The 19,175-nt window shown below is 40.1% G+C and overlaps 1 protein-coding gene across 1 annotated transcript in view; it reads left to right on the top strand.

Annotated features, from left to right (window-relative positions):
* The window catches only part of LOC144536598 (V-type proton ATPase 116 kDa subunit a 1-like), a 40,064-nt gene extending 30,088 nt beyond the window's left edge, over positions 1-9,976 (top strand). Inside the window, exon 21 of the mRNA XM_078279815.1 lies at positions 6,600-9,976. Within this exon, the coding sequence (XP_078135941.1) occupies positions 6,600-6,693 (94 nt within the window). The 3' untranslated portion in view covers positions 6,694-9,976. The remainder of the gene's footprint in view (positions 1-6,599) is intronic.
* Positions 9,977-19,175: the final 9,199 nt, after the last annotated feature.

Genomic DNA, 19,175 nt, shown 5'->3' with positions numbered 1-19,175 from the left:
AGTTATGAAACACACACAGACACACACACCATTAGGCATTCGGCTTGCAGATGTGCTCAGTCCGTCTTGACAGATTTTGCACCTAAACTAGCTGCCATACATCATATCCTCTCATCACATGATCAAATACAGACTTTACAATGGACAACATCAACATGCATATTACCCATAGACAGTAAAGGAAATGGACCAACAGATCCCGTTGCTCTGGACAGAGACCAGTGAAATCTATTAGAAGCTCTTTCCCGGTGATGGCTGAGCGTTACTGAGCAGCCTCCAACTGAGCTTGAAGACGTAGATGTGACGTGAGCAACCTGTCTGAAAGTTGGAAGTCTTCTGGTAGCTGTGCCAAGAGAAATCTCAATCATTCCCAATCTAGCAGAGACGGAGAGCGTAGGTATATGTAAGGAGATAACATAGACACAGGCTCATTATTGATCACTAAAATGATAGTTAACATTAGTAATTACACTTAAACAGCTAATGGAAGTCCAAACTGCCTGAGAGCTTCTCCTGTACTATACGGTAACTCCTCTACTATGAGACAGTAAGTCACGTGGTTATGACCCAATCGTTAGCCTATTGTTATAAAAACGTCTGCTACGGAGCCATAACGTGAGCTACAAGGTAATGGAGCCTTTTATACATTGTCGTGTTTCTTTAGAAATAAACAACGGACAAATAGAGTCTTTAAATGCTTCAGATATAAAGGTATTCTCTGTCAAAGTGACGTCAGAATGAATGGCAGTCAATGGGATGCTAATGGGAGGTGATGGCTTTGTAGCATCAAAATGGCGCCATAGGAGATTCGAGCTCTGAAGCGAAGCTTACCCCCTTGCGCAAACCCAGACGGAGTACTGAAGGGAAATGAGGTGGAGCCAGGCTACAAAAGTGTCACCTTTTAGCAAAAAAACGCCGTTGTAAAGCCAAAATAGGTCATTTGTGTAATTCATGTCGATCTGATGAGTTTATTTAAGTATTTGAGTGCCCTGAACTGATGTCCCCCTTACATTTGTAGCAGTTATTACATCAATTCTAGGTTGAGGTTTTCCCCTATATCCTCGTGCTAAAATTGACTGTAAATCCACATCTAAAGCTGATATTTAAAAATAAATAAATCCTGAGGCATCTTTGTCACCTTTTTTCAGCCATGATGAGTTTGCATCACTGCGTTTAATTGAATAGTTTTTTGTTGTTTTTTTATAGTTTTTGTAGTTTATGTAGACTACGCATATCATTTTGTTGTAGATTGCTACTATTTTACAAAGTAAAATGAAAACCATGATGGAGATGATTTTGCCTTTTTGAGTGCATGTATAGCAAATGGCACTGTTTTTTAGTTAATGTCAGTTCTTTGAACACAGGTGTATTTCGGAGGTGGCAATCTGAATCACTCGCAAGTCACGCTCCCTCACTGCCAAACACATTGTTGGAGGGCCCACTCTGTCGCCCCATGGGCCCCAGTGCAACTGCACAACTGTGTTTCTTGCAAACCAGACTGTTGTGGAAGCAGGTGTAATCAGCAGAGTTGAACCAGAGACAGTATAAATACAGTCAGTCTAGAATGGGTAAGATTGAAAAGCTAAAGATTGACTCAAGGCCAAACAACACACTGTTATCTGCATATCAGCAGCTGCAGAACCTTTATTTATGAGAGATAAAACGAGTGGAGGCAACAACAAGAACTCTCGTAGTAAAATACCTTAAAGAAATAACATATTCTTAGTTTCCCTCAGCTCCCTTTTACAACATGGCAACAATTTATAGCATTGCCCTAAACTATGGCATAATCTGAAAAAATGTTCATGAGTTGGTTAATGGTACATATGTATACAGTACAAGCATACCACAATGTGTTTTAAAAAAACATGTCGCACTCTTTTTGTACACACCTGAGCCCTATTTGTATCCTCAGCACTCGTGCGTTACTCCATAGCGTTGTGTGAGGAAAAGCCTTTCTTTTATTTCTTTACTTTAGCAGTGAAATTCACAATAAACTTCATGATCTCAGTGATGTTAACTGTCTGCACAACCCATCCCATATACACTTTCCTGCTGCACCAAATACTCACTAGACTCAAGCACCAAATGTGGATTAATCCCCCGCTGAAAATAGTCTCTTCAATTCCTTCTGTTAGAGTAAAATTTGTTAAAAACTACAGTGACCAGCTGTTCTAGGAATTTACTTAACTTTTTCTTTTAAATATTATGAAGATGTATGTCTTCAGTAGGAACCAGTGGGGCTTGTGGCTGAGTAAAGAAGTCAGAGACGGGAGACGGACTAATACACAATATAAAATAGAAAGAATCGCCAGTCTCGTTCTTTACACGCTAAGCCACGATATTCTTATCAGCTTTAAAAATTCTATATTGGTCGGGTGTAGTTCTTATACACAGGTAAACTTTAAAAACCAGCTGCAAAATGGATAGGGAATTGAAATTAGAAAGTTCATTACATGAACAGAATGGAACTCAAAGTGATTCAATCAATGATCTTTTCTAACATAAGTGAATGCATAAGCTTCCAGTGGCCCACAGAAAGAGACTGCTCTCAGGCTCCACTCTATGAATGTGAGGTACTTTGTTAATAAAGCAGCAGTGTGTCGCCTCAACAGGTCTCCGCTAAGGTTAAAAAAGACTAGTGGAGTATTTTTCACAGAGGTGAGTGAATGGAAATAGTCATGTTCAAAGTAAACAGCAGTCAACCTGGACCCTCTGCTCTGCTGTCCACTCTTCACACACACATGCTGATGAGTTTTTTGCACAAACACATACACCAACACCAGAGTAAGTCGAGTTTAGTGTGTGTTAGGTACGAGCATTTTTTTCCACCTCTACAGCTGTGTGCAGAGGCAGATGAGAGATCTCTCATTTCTATCCTCTTTTTAAGTGTTGCCCTCTCAAAGCTCTGTCAGGCCAAATATTTGCCACAACTGGGAGACATTCCTGGGCACTCCCCTCACTCCTAGAGGCCAGGAACCAGCAGGAACTGAAAATCCACTCTTAGTTTTTTCCTCTTAAATGAAGACATCAGAAGTTGTCTGGATTTTGGGAATTACAGTATCCTAACTGTGGATGCAAGTAAATTTAGTGTGCTGAGGAAAAGACAGAGAACAAAGTCAGAGAAATAAATATGTAATAACACTGGCAGATAAATCAGCAGATAAATCAGAAAATGAAGTGCAGCTCACTGGTAGAGTTTTCTTACGATCTGTGACTGGATTGAACTGAATCATATTCAACTTGAAGTTAATTAACCCTTTTTTACAAAATAGTGGACACTCATGAAAGATTATTGTTGCTATCAAAGAGAATCTTGTGAAATATTAATAACTTTGATGGCTCTGTGGGATGACTTTTTCATTTTGAGATACATATAAACCCCTTATTTTTAAAACCTCGTCAAATTTGGGGAAAATGGATGGCTATGAACAAAAACTGTAGTTGAATAAGTGCTGTTAGTATTCTGCATGTGTTTCCAACTCCCCTCTAATCTAAAACATCAAGGACCCCAGAATGGGTTTTATTTCTAAAACTGATCAAGTTTGTCACATATTCAATAAACATAAGTTTTCCCAAATGAGCAGGCAGCACATCAGAGTCTAGTTGTATTGGTAGAGATATAAGAGGGGTGTCAGTAATGTGTTATTATAGCATGGTTGACACCAGACCATCTCAGTTGTAACTGAGAGTGGGTCTGGGGAACGTTCATTCACAGCTCATTTCCAAAGTGTGTGCGATGTATGTGTGTGTAAATGTCTGACTCTGAGACATGTTATTTTGTACAAGCAACAAACTGAACTGTTAAAGGGGTGATAGAATGCAAAACCGATTTTACCTTGTCATAGTTGAATAACGACAGTTCAGTGGGTAAATAGGACATACATAGAAGCTCAAAATCCCATTGATACCCCTATCCTCTGCAAATCTCACATTTTGAAACTGCTGCTGAAAACGGGCGAATCTCAACAAAGCTGGAAGCTGACGTCAGCATCTCAACTCCTAGTCTTTGTCACGCCCCAACATTTGCATAGGCTACACCGCGCCAAAAACCGCCCCTGACTTTGACAGAGAATACCTTTACATCTGAAGCGTTTAAAGACTCAATTTGTCCGTTGTTTATTTCTAAAGAAACACGACAATGTATAAAAGGCTCCATTACCTTGTAGCTCACGTTATGGCTTTCTGTTGCACAGTAGATAAATTACCGTATAGTACAGGAGAAGCTCGCAGGCAATCGGGGGGGTCGTGGAGGCATACAGTCAAGGGAGAAGCCCATAGAGAGTTCATGAAAGCATCGGAATGAAATATTTCAGCAACGTTTTGATGGATTGGAAATAGAAGTAGCATTTATCCACGGACAGATTTCTCTTGATGACAGCCATGCTCCGCCCTTAACCTTTAGCCTTCTTTCCATCAGGAGCCAGGCAGCCTTTTAGACTCAGTCATACTCTCTTACTTACCACTCAGCTAATTGAGAGTATTAGGGGCTGGTAGGGTTCAAAATTAACTTTTTGTCCACCACCACAAATCTACCATTCTACCAATGTTGAACCCTGCTGGTATGTACATGTGTTGAAGGGGAGTGCAAGGATGTTTAGTGTCCGGCCGATTTTGGTGGGCTGGGTCTCAAAAGACCAGGGCAGATTTTTTTACCCCAGTCCAGCCCTGTCAGTAGTTACAACTTATAAACCCAAAAGAGTGGCACTTTAACTTGTACACTATAGTATGAGTCTCGCTGAACAAAATATGTTCAAAATCTTACATCAGCAGCATAACAAGCAAGCTCAGAGCCTCAGAGCCCAGACAACACATGGAAACAATACTCATGTTTCTGCTAGAGTGAACCAGTACTCTGTGGTACATCCTGTACTAGTGTGAGTTTTTTGTGTGTGAGTTCACTGACAAACAAGGTTGTCAGTGGTATTTTATTAAAGTCATATATCAGCCAGTCACAGTCACGTAGTGCTGATAAGACAGATCTATTGATATTATCATCATCTTTATTTTTTATACACTATCAGCCATTTCACAGGGCTGAGCAGAGAATAGTTCCACTGTTGTGTGGGAGGATTTTACTTTGACTTACTTTAATGGAATGTGCCCTGCCTTAAATACATAAGAGACAAATTATTTTTGTATCACCCTTGGTTGTTTTCACCCTGACAAGAATAAGAATATTATCACTGAAGGTGCACTTTAGTCTTGAAATCCTACATGCCAACTCTACCGGTTTTTAGCAGACCATCTGCTGGTGTCTTCCTGTCTTGTTTCGTCTTTGGTTTGACTTGAAAAGTCTAGCACATCAGTGGGTCTGTTAGTATGCAGAGAAGTGAAGTTACCTGATCAGAATAAAGAGGTTTGGGCCTGTCAGACAGTCACTGTAAGGTAACAGTAGTCTGAACAAGAAAGCTGTAGGTATCCAATATCAACCCAAGCTTGGAAAAATACTTTTGTTGTTGTTGTCTAGATACACTTTTTTGTCCTCTTGTAGTAATGCTAACAAAGTTACTTTAAACGTTTTAGTGGCGTGGTTCAGGGGATGGCAATGCTGGTCAATTGTTTGCTCCACCAGTTTTGTTTAGAATAAAATAATTAATTAAATAGATAAAATGCATAATTCATATGAAATCTGGTTCAGACATTTATGTCACTCAACAAAATGTTTTGCTGTCCTGGCTCCTAAATGGTGGAATGAGCTCCCCATTGACATCAGGACAGCCGAAAGCCTACACATCTACCTGCCTACCTACCTGCCTACCTACCTGCCTACCTGCCTACCTACCTACCTACCTACCTATTGTCCTATGTCCCAGCTCTCAGCAATTAAATGAAGTTGTAATAAGCTGGAATTGTCCCTTAATGTGCTGTTTGTGTAGCATGACTTAGATTCTGCCCTATCTACCACTTAGAAACACTCCTTGGGTTGTAAAGTGCAGTTTTTGCCATAAAATGATATAATGGGGAGCTGTAAGTGCATGATACAACATTTGTAATATGATTACATAGCAATATGATTCCACCCAGTATTTGATCAGTATATCCAGAAAATCACATTTTTCATTTTCATTTCATTTCATTAGTTTCTAGAATTAATGTATGGGTCAAATGGATCTATTGATTTGTTACTTCCTGACTATGAACCAGTGTTATCCCTCGGAAAGTCGGTCACAGCCTCCCAACTCCAACATTGGTAAGGGAAGAGAGCTTCAGATGCTGTTTGCCATCCTGACACCTTTACTCCTGTTAATCCTTGTTTGTTATATATTTACGTGGGGGGGGTAATAAGGGTCAAATGTGTCTGCCAATGTGGGAGTAATATTAGATAAATACAGGAAGTTGCGTGATGAACAGGTGTGTGAGTGACACCACTGTCCTGACCCTGCTCATTGTCCAAAGCTGGCAGTCATTTGATTACACATATTTTATCAACTGAAAGATAGTTATTCCTTTTGAGAATGATCTTCCTCAGTTCACCTTGATAATATTCAACAGGAAACACTTCATACTCTGGCATTTCCATTGTGTGTTGATCTATTTAAACTTCTGAAACCCCAGTTCTCACCACCACTTTCTTCCTGTGTGTCCTCCTTTTTCAGGGTGGAGTTCCAGAACAAGTTTTACTGTGGCCAGGGCTTCAAGTTTTTCCCCTTCTCCTTTGAGAGCATCCTGGATGGACGGTTTGACGAATGATCAGGCCTCAGCCCCTCCAGCATGAGCCAGCAGAGTCCCCAGCCTTCCCTCCTCTGTGTATGTGTTTGTGTGTGCGTGTGTGTGCATGAGCCCAAATACAGGCCTCTGTCACCCTCTAGTGGTCATTCGTGAAACTTGTATTGTGTATGAGCTATAATGTGGTCCTTGTAAAGGTTTTTTCCAGGGCACATGTGCCAAGCTGTACCCATACTGGAGCTTCTATTGCTGTGACACAGTACCACCACTGTACTCAGCACTCAGCATGTTCACCTCTCTATAATAACATCTCATCTGCCAGCTTTCCTTCAAATTCATCCATTACCAAATACATTTGGCAAGGTCTGTGTTCTTGTAGACAAATGTGGTTTGTAGGCAGAAGTAGATAAGTCGCCACTACTGCGATGACACCTGACTTGTAGAAACGTCTATAACACTGTAATGTATGCAAAGGATTTCACTATTTAAGCGCTTGTTCCAAAAAATCTGTCCAGTGGAGCCTGTAATATTGATTATATTTTAAAAAGTATAGTCATCAAAGGCTATTAAAATGAAGGTTATAATCTACAAAACCTAGATTTAAATTCAGCCCAGTTTTAACAAAGGGCTGGACGTCTTTTCTGCTCTGTGCTGTTATCAGCAGCAACAACAAACTAAGACTTAGGAAAAAACGGAACGTAAAATCCACAAGTTATTTTTACTTTTCTAAATCTCCAATATTATTAAATCCTCATGTTTGGATCACATCCTGAGCAGCTTGTCATCAAAAGGCCGAGTGATCTGCCTACAGTCGGTGAGCCGCCGCCTGGCTGAGTTCTTGCCAGCTTAGTACTATGTTTCCTGGACGAAATTCCACTTTTGTATTAAATTAAATTATGTTGTATTTATCTATTAAGTTAGGCATTTCTTCTGATCGCAATTCAAGGAATTACAGAGTTGATTATTTAAATACTGGCCAGCCAGTATTCCTGCTGGCTTAATAACCACACAGCACTTTTATTTTTTCCCAAAATCCTGAGTCACAACCGGTTTCAGACTAGTTCTTTGTGACTGAATAACTTCCACATCCACACAGACTGCTGGTTGGGATGAACTCTGCTTTCACTGTCAGTGAATTCAGATCTACTCTGCCACCGCAGTAACGCCGGCGGTGCTTGACAACACATAAATCAGCTGCTGGATTCGTCTATACCCCTAGACCTTAGCATTTTGGTGTCATGTCTTCTCCTAACAAACTGCACTATAGTTTTGCTGGAGGACGCTTAGGAACCAAGGTTTCTTAGTGTGGTTCGGCGGTGTCTGTTCAGACTAGTCTGGCTTTGCCAGACCATTCACTACGCTACGGAGCGGAGAAGGGTCTGGCTAGTCCACACAGCATTCTGGGATGGGAGAAAAATATGCTCTGGTTTATTGGCATTTCTTTAAACCAATCAGAAACGTCATGGGTGGTGCTAAGCTCCGGACGGAGCCGCTGTAAAATAGTCTTGCGAGAGAAAACTCAGATTGATCAGATAGTCTAGCTGTCTGGATTTACCCTGCAGAGATCTGAGGACCAGTTAACCATAGTCCTCACAAATCCACCAGAGGTTAGAACGCCAACACAGAGAAAGAGGAAGGAAACAGACATCGGTGAAGATTCATGCAGCCAGCGGAATTTCCTGCAGCACCGGAGCAATCCTGGAAGTGGACCGTCGTGGATATAGTTCTAGTTCAGACAAACTGAACCAAAATCCAGAGTTCTGTGAAGGTACCTTACGTATATGTACAGCTTGGAATAGTTAGGCAGTGGAAAAACCTTTCAAGATTCATCCTGCTCATTGAAATGACTGTGAGACCAGCTGTCATCTTACTCCTGTGTAATCAGAGAATCTACACACAAACCTTGTTGTAAAATCTCAGTATTTACTCTAAGCTTGAAGTTTTACTGCACCTCTGTTACTCCATCCAAAACAATTGACAACTCACTAGACGGTGCAAGGCTATAACACTATTGAGACACAAATCAGAAGAACTGTTCTACGGTGTAGTTGTGTGCAGTTAGAATACACTTCATTGGTTAACACAGTATTATTAAAGGCCCAGTCATTTTAATTGCTGAAATATCTGATTGTAGTGCAATTACCAAAAAGGGATCTGAAAGCAGTCACATGAAATGTATTTGGAAGAGAAAATGAAGGCGAACTGTAAAATTATTAAAGTTCGCAGACCAACTTTCTCTACTTTGACTTACAGTGTCCCAGATCTCAGCAGTTACTTAAATCAAGACCCAAGTACTAATACACTGGAATTATCCTTTAAAGTGCTCATATTATGCTTCATGGCTTTTTCCCCTTTTCCTTTATTGGAAGATGTTACAGAAGTGAGAGGTCTCACTCTGTAGCTAAAACAGAGACCTGAACACAGGGTGAAAAGAGGAGCTGCAGCAATGAGCAGTACAACTAAAATATGGTGTTTTTTGAAAATTAAACCATGTAAACCTATTCTGATACAACCTCTAAATACTATTATGAACCTGAAAATGAGCATGATATGAGCACTTTAATATTCTACCTATGCAGCATGGCTTAACTTCTGCCATACAGTAGCTACCACTTATTATGGGTTGTAAAGTGTTGTTTTTGTTGAAATGACATAATGCGGAGTTGTAAGGCCATGATTCAGCATTTGGCAATATGTGTAATATGACTACAAAGCAATATGATTCCTCCTAGAAGGCTATTTGAGCAGTATATCCAGACATTTTTTTCATTTAATTTCACTATAAACTCCAGTTTATAGAATCATCAAAATCATCAAATTGATGTATTGATTTGTTCCTATCTGACCATATTGAGAGGTGTCCTTGATGAGATGAAGACACGGTGCCCCTCTGTTTGTGGATCTGTAACTTCCCTGTGCCCATTCTGTGTGAATTGGTGTTGTAAACCAGTTGAAGAGCTGGAATGATGCATTTAGCGTAAAATATCCAAAAAGTGAATTGTTTAAAATCCCTTCCAGTTGCTTCAGAAATGTGGGGAATAATGTCACTCATGAAAGAATTGTGAAACAACTTTGTTCATCCTTTGTTTGTTTTTTATATGTACACTACTTTTCCAACATATCCTAGCTTTAATTTTAAAATCAGTGTGTAATATTTTCACCTACTTACTCTATCTGGTTACTCTGGTTACTACACCCATTAAAGGTTAAATAGGGCAGAGATTTAAAGGGTGCTGTGCTGCACAAAAACGTCTCTCTTCTGTTCAAACTGAGGTCCAGTTTGGATACACAATAGCAATCATGTTAGTCTGATAATACAAGTTATATAATAATAATAATAATAATAATAATTATTATTATTATTATTATATATATATATATATATATATATATATATATATATATATATACTGTTGGTTTTCATTATTTTTATGATTTACATGAAATGATTCATCACCCAAAAGAGTCACACATGCAACTGATGGAAGGTAATGTGTTTGTGATCAATAATAAACAGAGACCTGGGGGTTCCTCTTGTGTCTGTTTTTTCTCTATCTCTCTGTGGGCAACGCAGATAAATCCAGGGGGGCCCCGGAGGTCACAGGTCCACCATGTGGCCAATTAATTTGTATTATACTGATTCATTACAAAAAAGTGTTGGTAAGTATGCTATTACATTGCATAAAATAAAATAAAGGACCTGAAACTTGTTTATTTTTTAACCTGGAGCCTATTCCACCATGTTTTTGTGATTAATGGGAACAACAACTGGTCCAGTGTTGAGGGGGAGCGCTGGAGCCAACCGCCACAAACCTTGCAATAGCAACCGCCGTGCACGTCAATTAAAAGTGCTTGTTTTTGCCACTGACAGGCTCAGATTGTTATGAGAGTCTAACAAAATATGAAAAGATTGAAATATTGCTGTTATACTGCCATGCTTTAGTGTGTACTGTTACCAGGTCAACATTAAGTACGCTCTGTCCGCAGCTTTCAATTTCAATTCAATTCAATTTTATTTATAGTATCAAATCATAAGAGTTATATCAAGACACAACAGATAGAGCAGGTCTAGACCACACTCTATAATTTACAAAGACCCAACAATTCCAGTAATTCCCCCAAGAGCAAGCATTTAGTGCCACAGTGGTGAGGAAGAACTCCCTTTTAGGGAGAAACCTGGGACAGACCCAGGCTCTTGGTAGGGGGTGTCTGACGGTGCCAGTTGGGGGGGTGATGAACAGTGGCAATAATAGTCACAATAAAGATAATGGAACTATGACTAGAAATAGTAGTTGTAGTACTTCATGGTGTAGCAGGGCACCGCAGGGCATAGCAGGGCGTAGCAGGGTGTAGCAGGGCGTAGCAGGGCACTAAGCAGGACCACGGCGGCAGCTGCAACCATGATTTAGGAGCCACCCTAATCCAAGGAAAACTGCGAGGCGAGAAAACATAAGGACTCCGGGGAATAAACTCCCCAGAGCTAGGTTAGTAACAAGCATTTCTGGGACATGGATGCACACAGATGGAAAGAGAGAGGAGAGAGGAGCTCAGTGTGTCAAAGGAAGGAAGTCCCCCGGCAGTCTAGAACTATAACAGCAGAACTAAGAGCTGGTCCAAGGTAAACCTGAGCCAGCTCTATAAGGATTGGTAGATGAATCTAAAAAATATAAAGAGAAGCAGTTCCACTTTTCTTTAGGAAAATGTGCTTTGGTATAGGATTTCTTCTCCTCTTTGGCTGACTGTAGCCAGCTGCATGCAGTGGGGCATAAGCGCGTAGAAATATGGCACTGCATCATGCTTTCTCCATTTAAGGGCATCCTAGAGGACATTGCATCATGGTTTGTCTACTGGAAGGGCACCCTAGATCCGGTTTTGTCCATTTAAAGGGCACCCTAGAGGCCTTAGGGGCACCCTAGAGAGCACTTTTTCCATAACTTCAGCCTGTCCGTATCCTACAAAGGTAGCATTAGTCTATGAAAGTTGAGCGAAGTGTAGCTTGAAATTGTGTTGGCAAAATTCAGAAATGCACAATTGAACATCTTTTAGATAACACTAAGCTACCCGCCACTCCTCTCTTTAACCCTCACTAGCGTTTCCACAATTGTCTCCCAGCAACTTATAATATAATAATATAACTTTTATTTACCTGTTATTATAATAACAATCTAAGCCTGTCAGTGGCAAAAACAGCACTTTTTAGTGGATGTATATTGATGGTGCATAACTGTCCCGTGCTATTATATTGCAGGTTTGCGGCTGCAGGGCTCTCTTAATACTGGACCAATTTTGAACATTGTTATCCCCATTGGTCACTTAGACACAACAACATGGGAAAATATAGGTGAGGATGAAAAATACTGAAATACCCTTGTAAGTACACACTGTCCACTACATTGTAGACAGTAGTGGAGTCCAGCGGTCCAAACCAGGACTGAGGAAGTGTGTTTAATGTTGGTTTATAAAAGCAAACCTACATTCGAATATTTAGATGGAAACTTCTCTAAAGCGTGACATTCATTTAAATCCTTCTGAGAGGGAAGATGATCAATAACATGGATCAATGGAAGGATTCTGCAAAGGAAAATAAGAACAGCCAGGTTTGGCAGGTCTTCTGTTCCTTTAGCAATGAGACTGTTAAAATGAGAGGGACAGCGCAAAAACATAGGGTCCAATGGTATTTAGGTCTGGGCTAGGAGAATGACAATCTGTATGCAATATTTGTATGGTGCAATGTATGTATCTATATATGTATATGTATTTATATATGTAGCCCACTGCACATCGTAGTGTTATGAGTGTATGTGTACGTATGCTGAGGGGTACCTGGAAGTGCTCTGTGTGTGTGTGTGTGTGTGTGTGTGTGCACACATATGTGCGGCTGTGTGTTTGTGGGAGTGTATATCAGAGTGAGTTTGGAAATGCCCTCCCTTTGTGTGTGTGTGTGTGTGTGTGTGTGTGTGTGTGTGTGTGTGTGTGTGTGTTATTAGGGGGATGGAACAGGGAAATGGAATGTGAAATATTTATATTTATTCGTATTTATATCAATATTCATATTTGTATCTGTTTTTATGACTTGTGTATCTTTCTGTATCTGCACCTTGACCACCCAAATTTCCCTATTTTGGGATAATAAGAGTTTACCTTGACCTTATAATGTTTGTAGCCAGTTAATTGATTTTCTCCCTGCTTTTCTCTCACACCCCTTCCCCTGAAGGAGCCAACCTTGAAGGCTGACCTCTGACCACAAGCCTTGTAATATATTCCCAAATAAGCCTGTACAACATCACTTGTCATGGTTTTGATTTTGCAGTCCTCCTATGTGCCTTCTTGTGTCTAACTCTGCGGTCGATTCAGACCCAGCCACTCATCTGCCTGCCCTCCCATCATTTCTTCTTCTTCGTCTTCTTCTGATTTTTAGTGGCAGTTGGCAACCAACTTCAGGTGCATTATCGCCACCTGAGAGAGATTAGCAGGAAAAAAAATGAACTCAACAAAAATAAGATATACTAAACTAAATTCTCTCTAACAGCCCTGTTTCTGTCAAATATTCAATAATATGAGCATGCATTCCCCATGCTGCATCTCCAAGTAAATGTTCTACTGTAAAGCTTATTTTAGCTTCTCTTAATGCTAATCTCAGTTTCTGCCTTTCCTTTTCATAGCCCCTACAATCCAGCAGCACATGCTGCACAGACTCATGCTGATCACATTGTATACATCTACCAGTTGGGTGTTTACCTCTACGTGGAGTGTATTATTTAGTCCAGTATGTCCTATCCTGAGACGTGGAAAAATTGCCTCTGTCTACTTCCTGACCCAATATGTCTTTGAATGTTATATAGATGTCTTCCTGTGTCATTTATGTCCCAGTATTCTTGCCATACTATTTCCATTTGATGCTTAATATTGATTGCCCTCAGTTTATCTAAGTGGGATTTCCATGTCCACAATCTGGGATTTAGTTGATTGCTTGGCCAATATGTCAGCATCCTCGTTTCCATCTACACCTACACGGGCAGGAACCCACACAAAGCAAACCTTTACTTGCTTATTGTACATTCTGTATGATAAATTATGTATTTCAAAAATTAGATCTTGTCTGCATGTTTTCACTGTTTTTATGCTCATAAGCACTGCCAGACTATCCAAAGCAATTAGTGTATTAATTTTGATATTTTCTTCCAACCATTCCAATGCTAATATAATAGCTAGAAGCCCAACAGTATAAACTGATAAATGATCTGTGGCTCTCTTCCTTATACATATCTTATAGTGTGGAATGTAAACTGCGGCTCCAGTACGTCCAGTCTCAGGATCTTTTGAACCATCTGTGAATATCAACAACTTTTCTGCAAAGTGTTGCTCAATATAATGCTGTACTATATTCCCAGTATATCTCTGCTCAGACTTCTTTTTCAGTTGCTGGATATTTAAATCTACTAATGGCATCACAAACCACTAGGGAGGAATAATTGATGACAGACCTGTTGTTGGACTATATTTTATATTTCCTAAACCTATATTTTCTGCTTTTACATTTCCTATCCACCCAAAACTATGAAAATTGGACTTTTATGCTCCCAAAAATCCTGCAAAATGGTCATAGTAGGATGAAATATTCCATGACCTTGTAAAATGACCCAATATGCCATCATAAACTTTACCTTCCTAATCCACAGTGGCATTTCCTCCATTTCAATCTGTATTGCAGCTACTGGTGATGTTTTAAATGCACCACTACAACTATGTAGAGCCTGAGCCTGCTGTACATCAAGCATTTTAAGATTAGTCTCTGCTGCAGATACATATGCTATGCAACCATAATCTAGTACTGCTCTCGAAAGGGCCGTATATACATTTAATAATGACGCTCTATTCGCTCCCCAATCTTGCCCTGATAGACATCTTAGTATATTATTGATCTTTTTGCACTTATTTTTCACCTTAACAATATGTTGACACCAAGTCAGCTTTTCATCCAACAAAACCCTAAGAAACCTAACCACCTGCTCAATTATTTGTCCATATAATTTCATAGGTATATGTATATATGTCGTTTAGCAAAGCATATGACTTGTGTTTTTTCAATTGAGAGTTTAAATCCCCATCTATTAGTCCATTCTTCCACTTTGTCTATTGCAGCTTGCATTTTGTTTTTTAAATAGTCCAGGTTTCGACCACTAACCCAAAGAGCCATCAGCAAAAAGTGATTTTCCTACATTATGTCCAACCTGTTCAAAGATGTCATTGACCATTATATTAAACAATAATGGACTACATACACTACCTTGCAGAGTTCCATTTTCTACTGAGTACTTATTGGAATATTCTGTATCCCACTTTTACTTGTCCTCCCAAACATGAAATCTAACACCCAGTTGTACAATTTACCATTTCCCCCACTCAGCTGTTCCCCATTCTCTCATTAGCTCCACAGTATATCTACCACTCATTTCCACTAGCCCTCTGCCAGATTGTCTCAGTGCTGTGGCCTAGCTTTCCAGCATTTTTTGATCAAGTGTCACCTAGTTTGTTTTTACTGTGTTCATGCCTTTTGGACTTTGACTCTGCCTGACCCTGTGTGTATTTTTGCTTGCATGGAGTTATTACAATGTAAAGGATATATACTGAATTCACACAAAGAAAAGGCAGAGCGACAATATTTGAAGATTGGGTTGGTCGTCTCTCCGAGCTCCTGCAGAAGCTTGTAAATTGATGCTGGAATCTTTGATGTAATAAACCTTTTTATAATCAAGAACAGTGTCAACGAAGTTCCTTCTCCACACATCGGCAACGCAGTGCTGCAACTAAATATACAACAACTCAAAGTAAAGAACTTTTTGCTTCTACCTTCTTTGTCCTCGTGAGTTGTGCTTTTGGGTTCAATTGTCTCAGATCCCTAAAAGCTGCAATAATATTTTTTATATTAATAATAGATCAAATTACTGTGACTTCTTACCTCTGTAATGTAAGAAGTCGCTCATAGTGACAAACCCACAGAGAATGATCACCAACTCATTAGTTACTCATCGCTTCCAGGGACAGTAAGCAGCTGTTGTTTTAGTGAAAAACCCTACTGTGTGACTAGGCAACGGTTTGCTAACACGTTCACTATAACAACTTTATGTCAAAGTTGAGTTTACAGCTTGTTCTGCTGCCTAGACATAGACAAAAAACTATTAATGCTGCTTAAGTTCTGATTTGGTCTACCATGTTGTGAGAAAATATCTGGTTCTTGTTTGTGTGCTTATTGTTCCACTCTCTTTACCAACTACTCATGCATTTTGACTCCACGATTTGGGCCTGGGAGCAGCTGCACTCTGTGTTACATAAGAGTTGGTGAAAGCTGTTAGGAGCCAACCAGATGTTGGAATCAACAAGCTAGTACTAGGTTGCCAGTACTTCCATCTTGATGTGATCTGATGTACTGTTATCCAGAATGAATGTAGCTCCTAACGGACATACATTATTCTTTTGTTTATTATTTTTCTTTTGGTTTGGCAGCTTTGGGAGAATGACTGTGAGCACTTTAGAGCAAACATGCACTGTATTTCAGTAGGTTAATTGTGTGTTGCATTAAATGTGCAGGTCTGACGTTAATCTCAATGTAGTCTCGCTTTGCCAGACCTTCCTCCACAGCGCTGCGGAGGAGGGTCTGGCTAGTCCACACAGCATTCTGGGATGGGAGAAAAACGTGCTTTGGTTTATTGGCATTTCTTTAAACCAATCACAATCGTCTTGGGCGGTGCTAAGCACCGCACAGCGCCGCTGCGCTATAGCCTCGGGAAGGAACTTGTTTTTGTGGAACGTGTGTACGTTCAAAAGTAGTTTTAGTCGTGCAACAGAAAACTCAGATTGGACAGATAGTCTAGCTAGCTGTCTGGATTTACCCTGCAGAGATCTGAGGAGCAGTTAACCATAGTCCTCACAAATCCACCAGAGGTTAGAACGCCAACACAAAGAGGAACCGGACGGACATCCGGCTGAAATGAGGGACATCCGGCAGAATTTTGGTCTGCAACGAAGCAATCCCGGAAGTGGAACGTCGTTGATATACTGTAGACTAATCAATCAATGTGACTCATCTCTACAGCCAAAATGACATGAGGACACCTGTTTCTACTGATAGTGCACTGCTTAGTGGAAAGGGGTATGGTTATATCTTTCGATGTAGAAGTGTTCAGTAAATGTTGGTCCCAATCTAACAGACTAGTGGAAAACCTACTCAAACTTCATTTGCATAAAACAATTTTCAAAAAAAGAGGCCTGATCCAAAAGGGACTCAATGACAGTTCAATCCCAATCCCAAATCCCAATACAGTTGTGCTCATAAGTTTACATACCCTGGCAGAATTAGTTAAATACTGCCAGTTTTTTGAAAATATGACTGATCATGCAGAAAACCTCTCTTATTTAAGGGATAGCGGTCAGGTGAAGCCATTTATTATCACATAATTGTGTTTGCCCTTTTTGACTAACAATGACTGAAATCACCCAAAATTGCCCTGATCAAAAGTTTACATACCCTTTAATGAACCATTTCACTGAACCATGAGAAAATCAAAAGAGCTGTCAAGATTAGGGAGAAAAGGTTGTTGAAGTGCATAAATCAGGTAAAGGATATAAGATATCCAAAGATTTAAAAATGGCGGTCAGTAGTGCTCAAAGTTTGATAAAGAAATGGAGAATTTGTGGTGGGCTGGAATCAAGGCCACAGTCGGGCAGACCAACAAAGAATTCAGCCTCAACTACCAGAAAAATTGGTCGGGATGCAAAGAAGGAACCCTTACCTACTTCAGGTTCAATACAGGCTTTACTGCAAGAAAGTGGTGTGACTGTTTCAAGATCCACAATACGGAGGCACTTGAACAACAATAGGCTGAACGGTTGGGTTGCCAGAAAAAAGCCATTACTGAGCAATGAAATATGCCAAACAGCACCTGTACAAGCTTAAGAACTTCTAGAACAAAGTCATTTGGAGTGATGAGACCAACATTTAACGTTATTGTCACAACCACAAACATTATGTTTGGAGAGGAGTCAACAAGTGCACCATCCCTACTGTGAAGCATGGAGGTGGATCTCTGATGTTGTGGGAGTGTGTCAGCTACAGAGGCACAGGACATTTAGTCAAAGTTGATGGCAAGATAAATGCAGCATGTTATCAGAAAATATTGGAGGACCATTTGCACTCCTCAGCCTGAAAGCTGTGCATGGGATGCACTTGGACTTTTCCAACATGACAATGATCCGAAGCACAAGGCCAAGTCAACCCTTTAGTGGCTACAGCAGAACAAAGTGAAGGTTCTGGAGTGGCCATCACAGTCTCCTGACCTCAATATCATTGAGCCTCTTTGGGGAGAACTCAAACGTGCAGTTTATGAAGGACAACCCAAGAATTTAGGGGACCTGGAGGCTTTTTGTCAAGAAGAATGGGCATCTCTACCATCTGGGGAATAAGGTACGACAACTATCACTAAAGACTGCAAGCTGTCATTGATGCAAAAGAGGGCAATACAGTATTAAGATCTAAGGGTATGTAAACATTTGAACGGGATCCTCTCATTTTCTTTGTTGCTATGTTTTGTTTTATGATTGCACTATTCTGTAATGCTTTATGGTTTAATTTGAATCCCATTTAAATAAAAGTACCCTGTTTCGCCTGGTAACTCGTGTTTTCTTAAAGGGTTAGGGTTCCGGTGCCTTGCTCAAGAGCACCTTGGCAGTGCCCAGGAGGTGAATTGGCATCTTTCCAGCTACCAATCCACACTCTGTACATTGGTCCGTACGGGGACTTGAACCAGCAACCATCCAGTTCCCAACCCAACTCCCTACTGACTGAGAAATATAAACATATATAGCTGGTGCAATGGTAGTAGGTAACAAAGGTCACACAATTCTTGTTGGTAGATACATTGATTGACATTTCATGTCAGCACATGGTATATGTTAATGAGAAAATTACAAAATATTGCATGAATGCTCTTATGCATTATATAGGCCTATGTAGTATTTCTGATGACATTTGTGTTGTGGGATAGAAACAGATAAAATAAATACAGTAGTTGATAATGGATTTTTTCTAATAGAAGTGCCACGAGCCTATACGTACACACACTTCTATATATAGGCTACTTTAACCCATGTGTGCAGTAAAAATGTCTCTCATTGATTTGTGATGTACCTTGTTGTCAGAATGTTTTCCATCATTGAAGCAACATCAGTCTGTGCAGAGTAGACACTGCAAAGAAGCACTGCGGTCTGACGACCGGCAGAGAGCGCTGAGCTGCGACTGAAACGAGTTGACTTCACAAACAATAGTCACAGAACACAGCGGTGACTGAGGCTGCGTCAAGTTGACGAGTGTAATCTCAATTAGCAGACATTGTCGATTTTAAGAATAAAAGCATTACACTTTAGCAACATTAAAACGTTGAGTATTGTAGCCTAATCGTGACCATTCCAAGTGGTCTGACATTTAATTTGTAAATAATTGTTATCAGTTT

The sequence above is a fragment of the Sander vitreus genome, chromosome 21 (assembly GCF_031162955.1).
Source record: "Sander vitreus isolate 19-12246 chromosome 21, sanVit1, whole genome shotgun sequence".
Taxonomy (NCBI): Eukaryota; Metazoa; Chordata; class Actinopteri; order Perciformes; family Percidae; genus Sander; species Sander vitreus.
The sequence above is the reverse complement of the archived record's forward strand: the minus strand, read 5'-3'. Positions and strand labels throughout refer to the sequence as shown.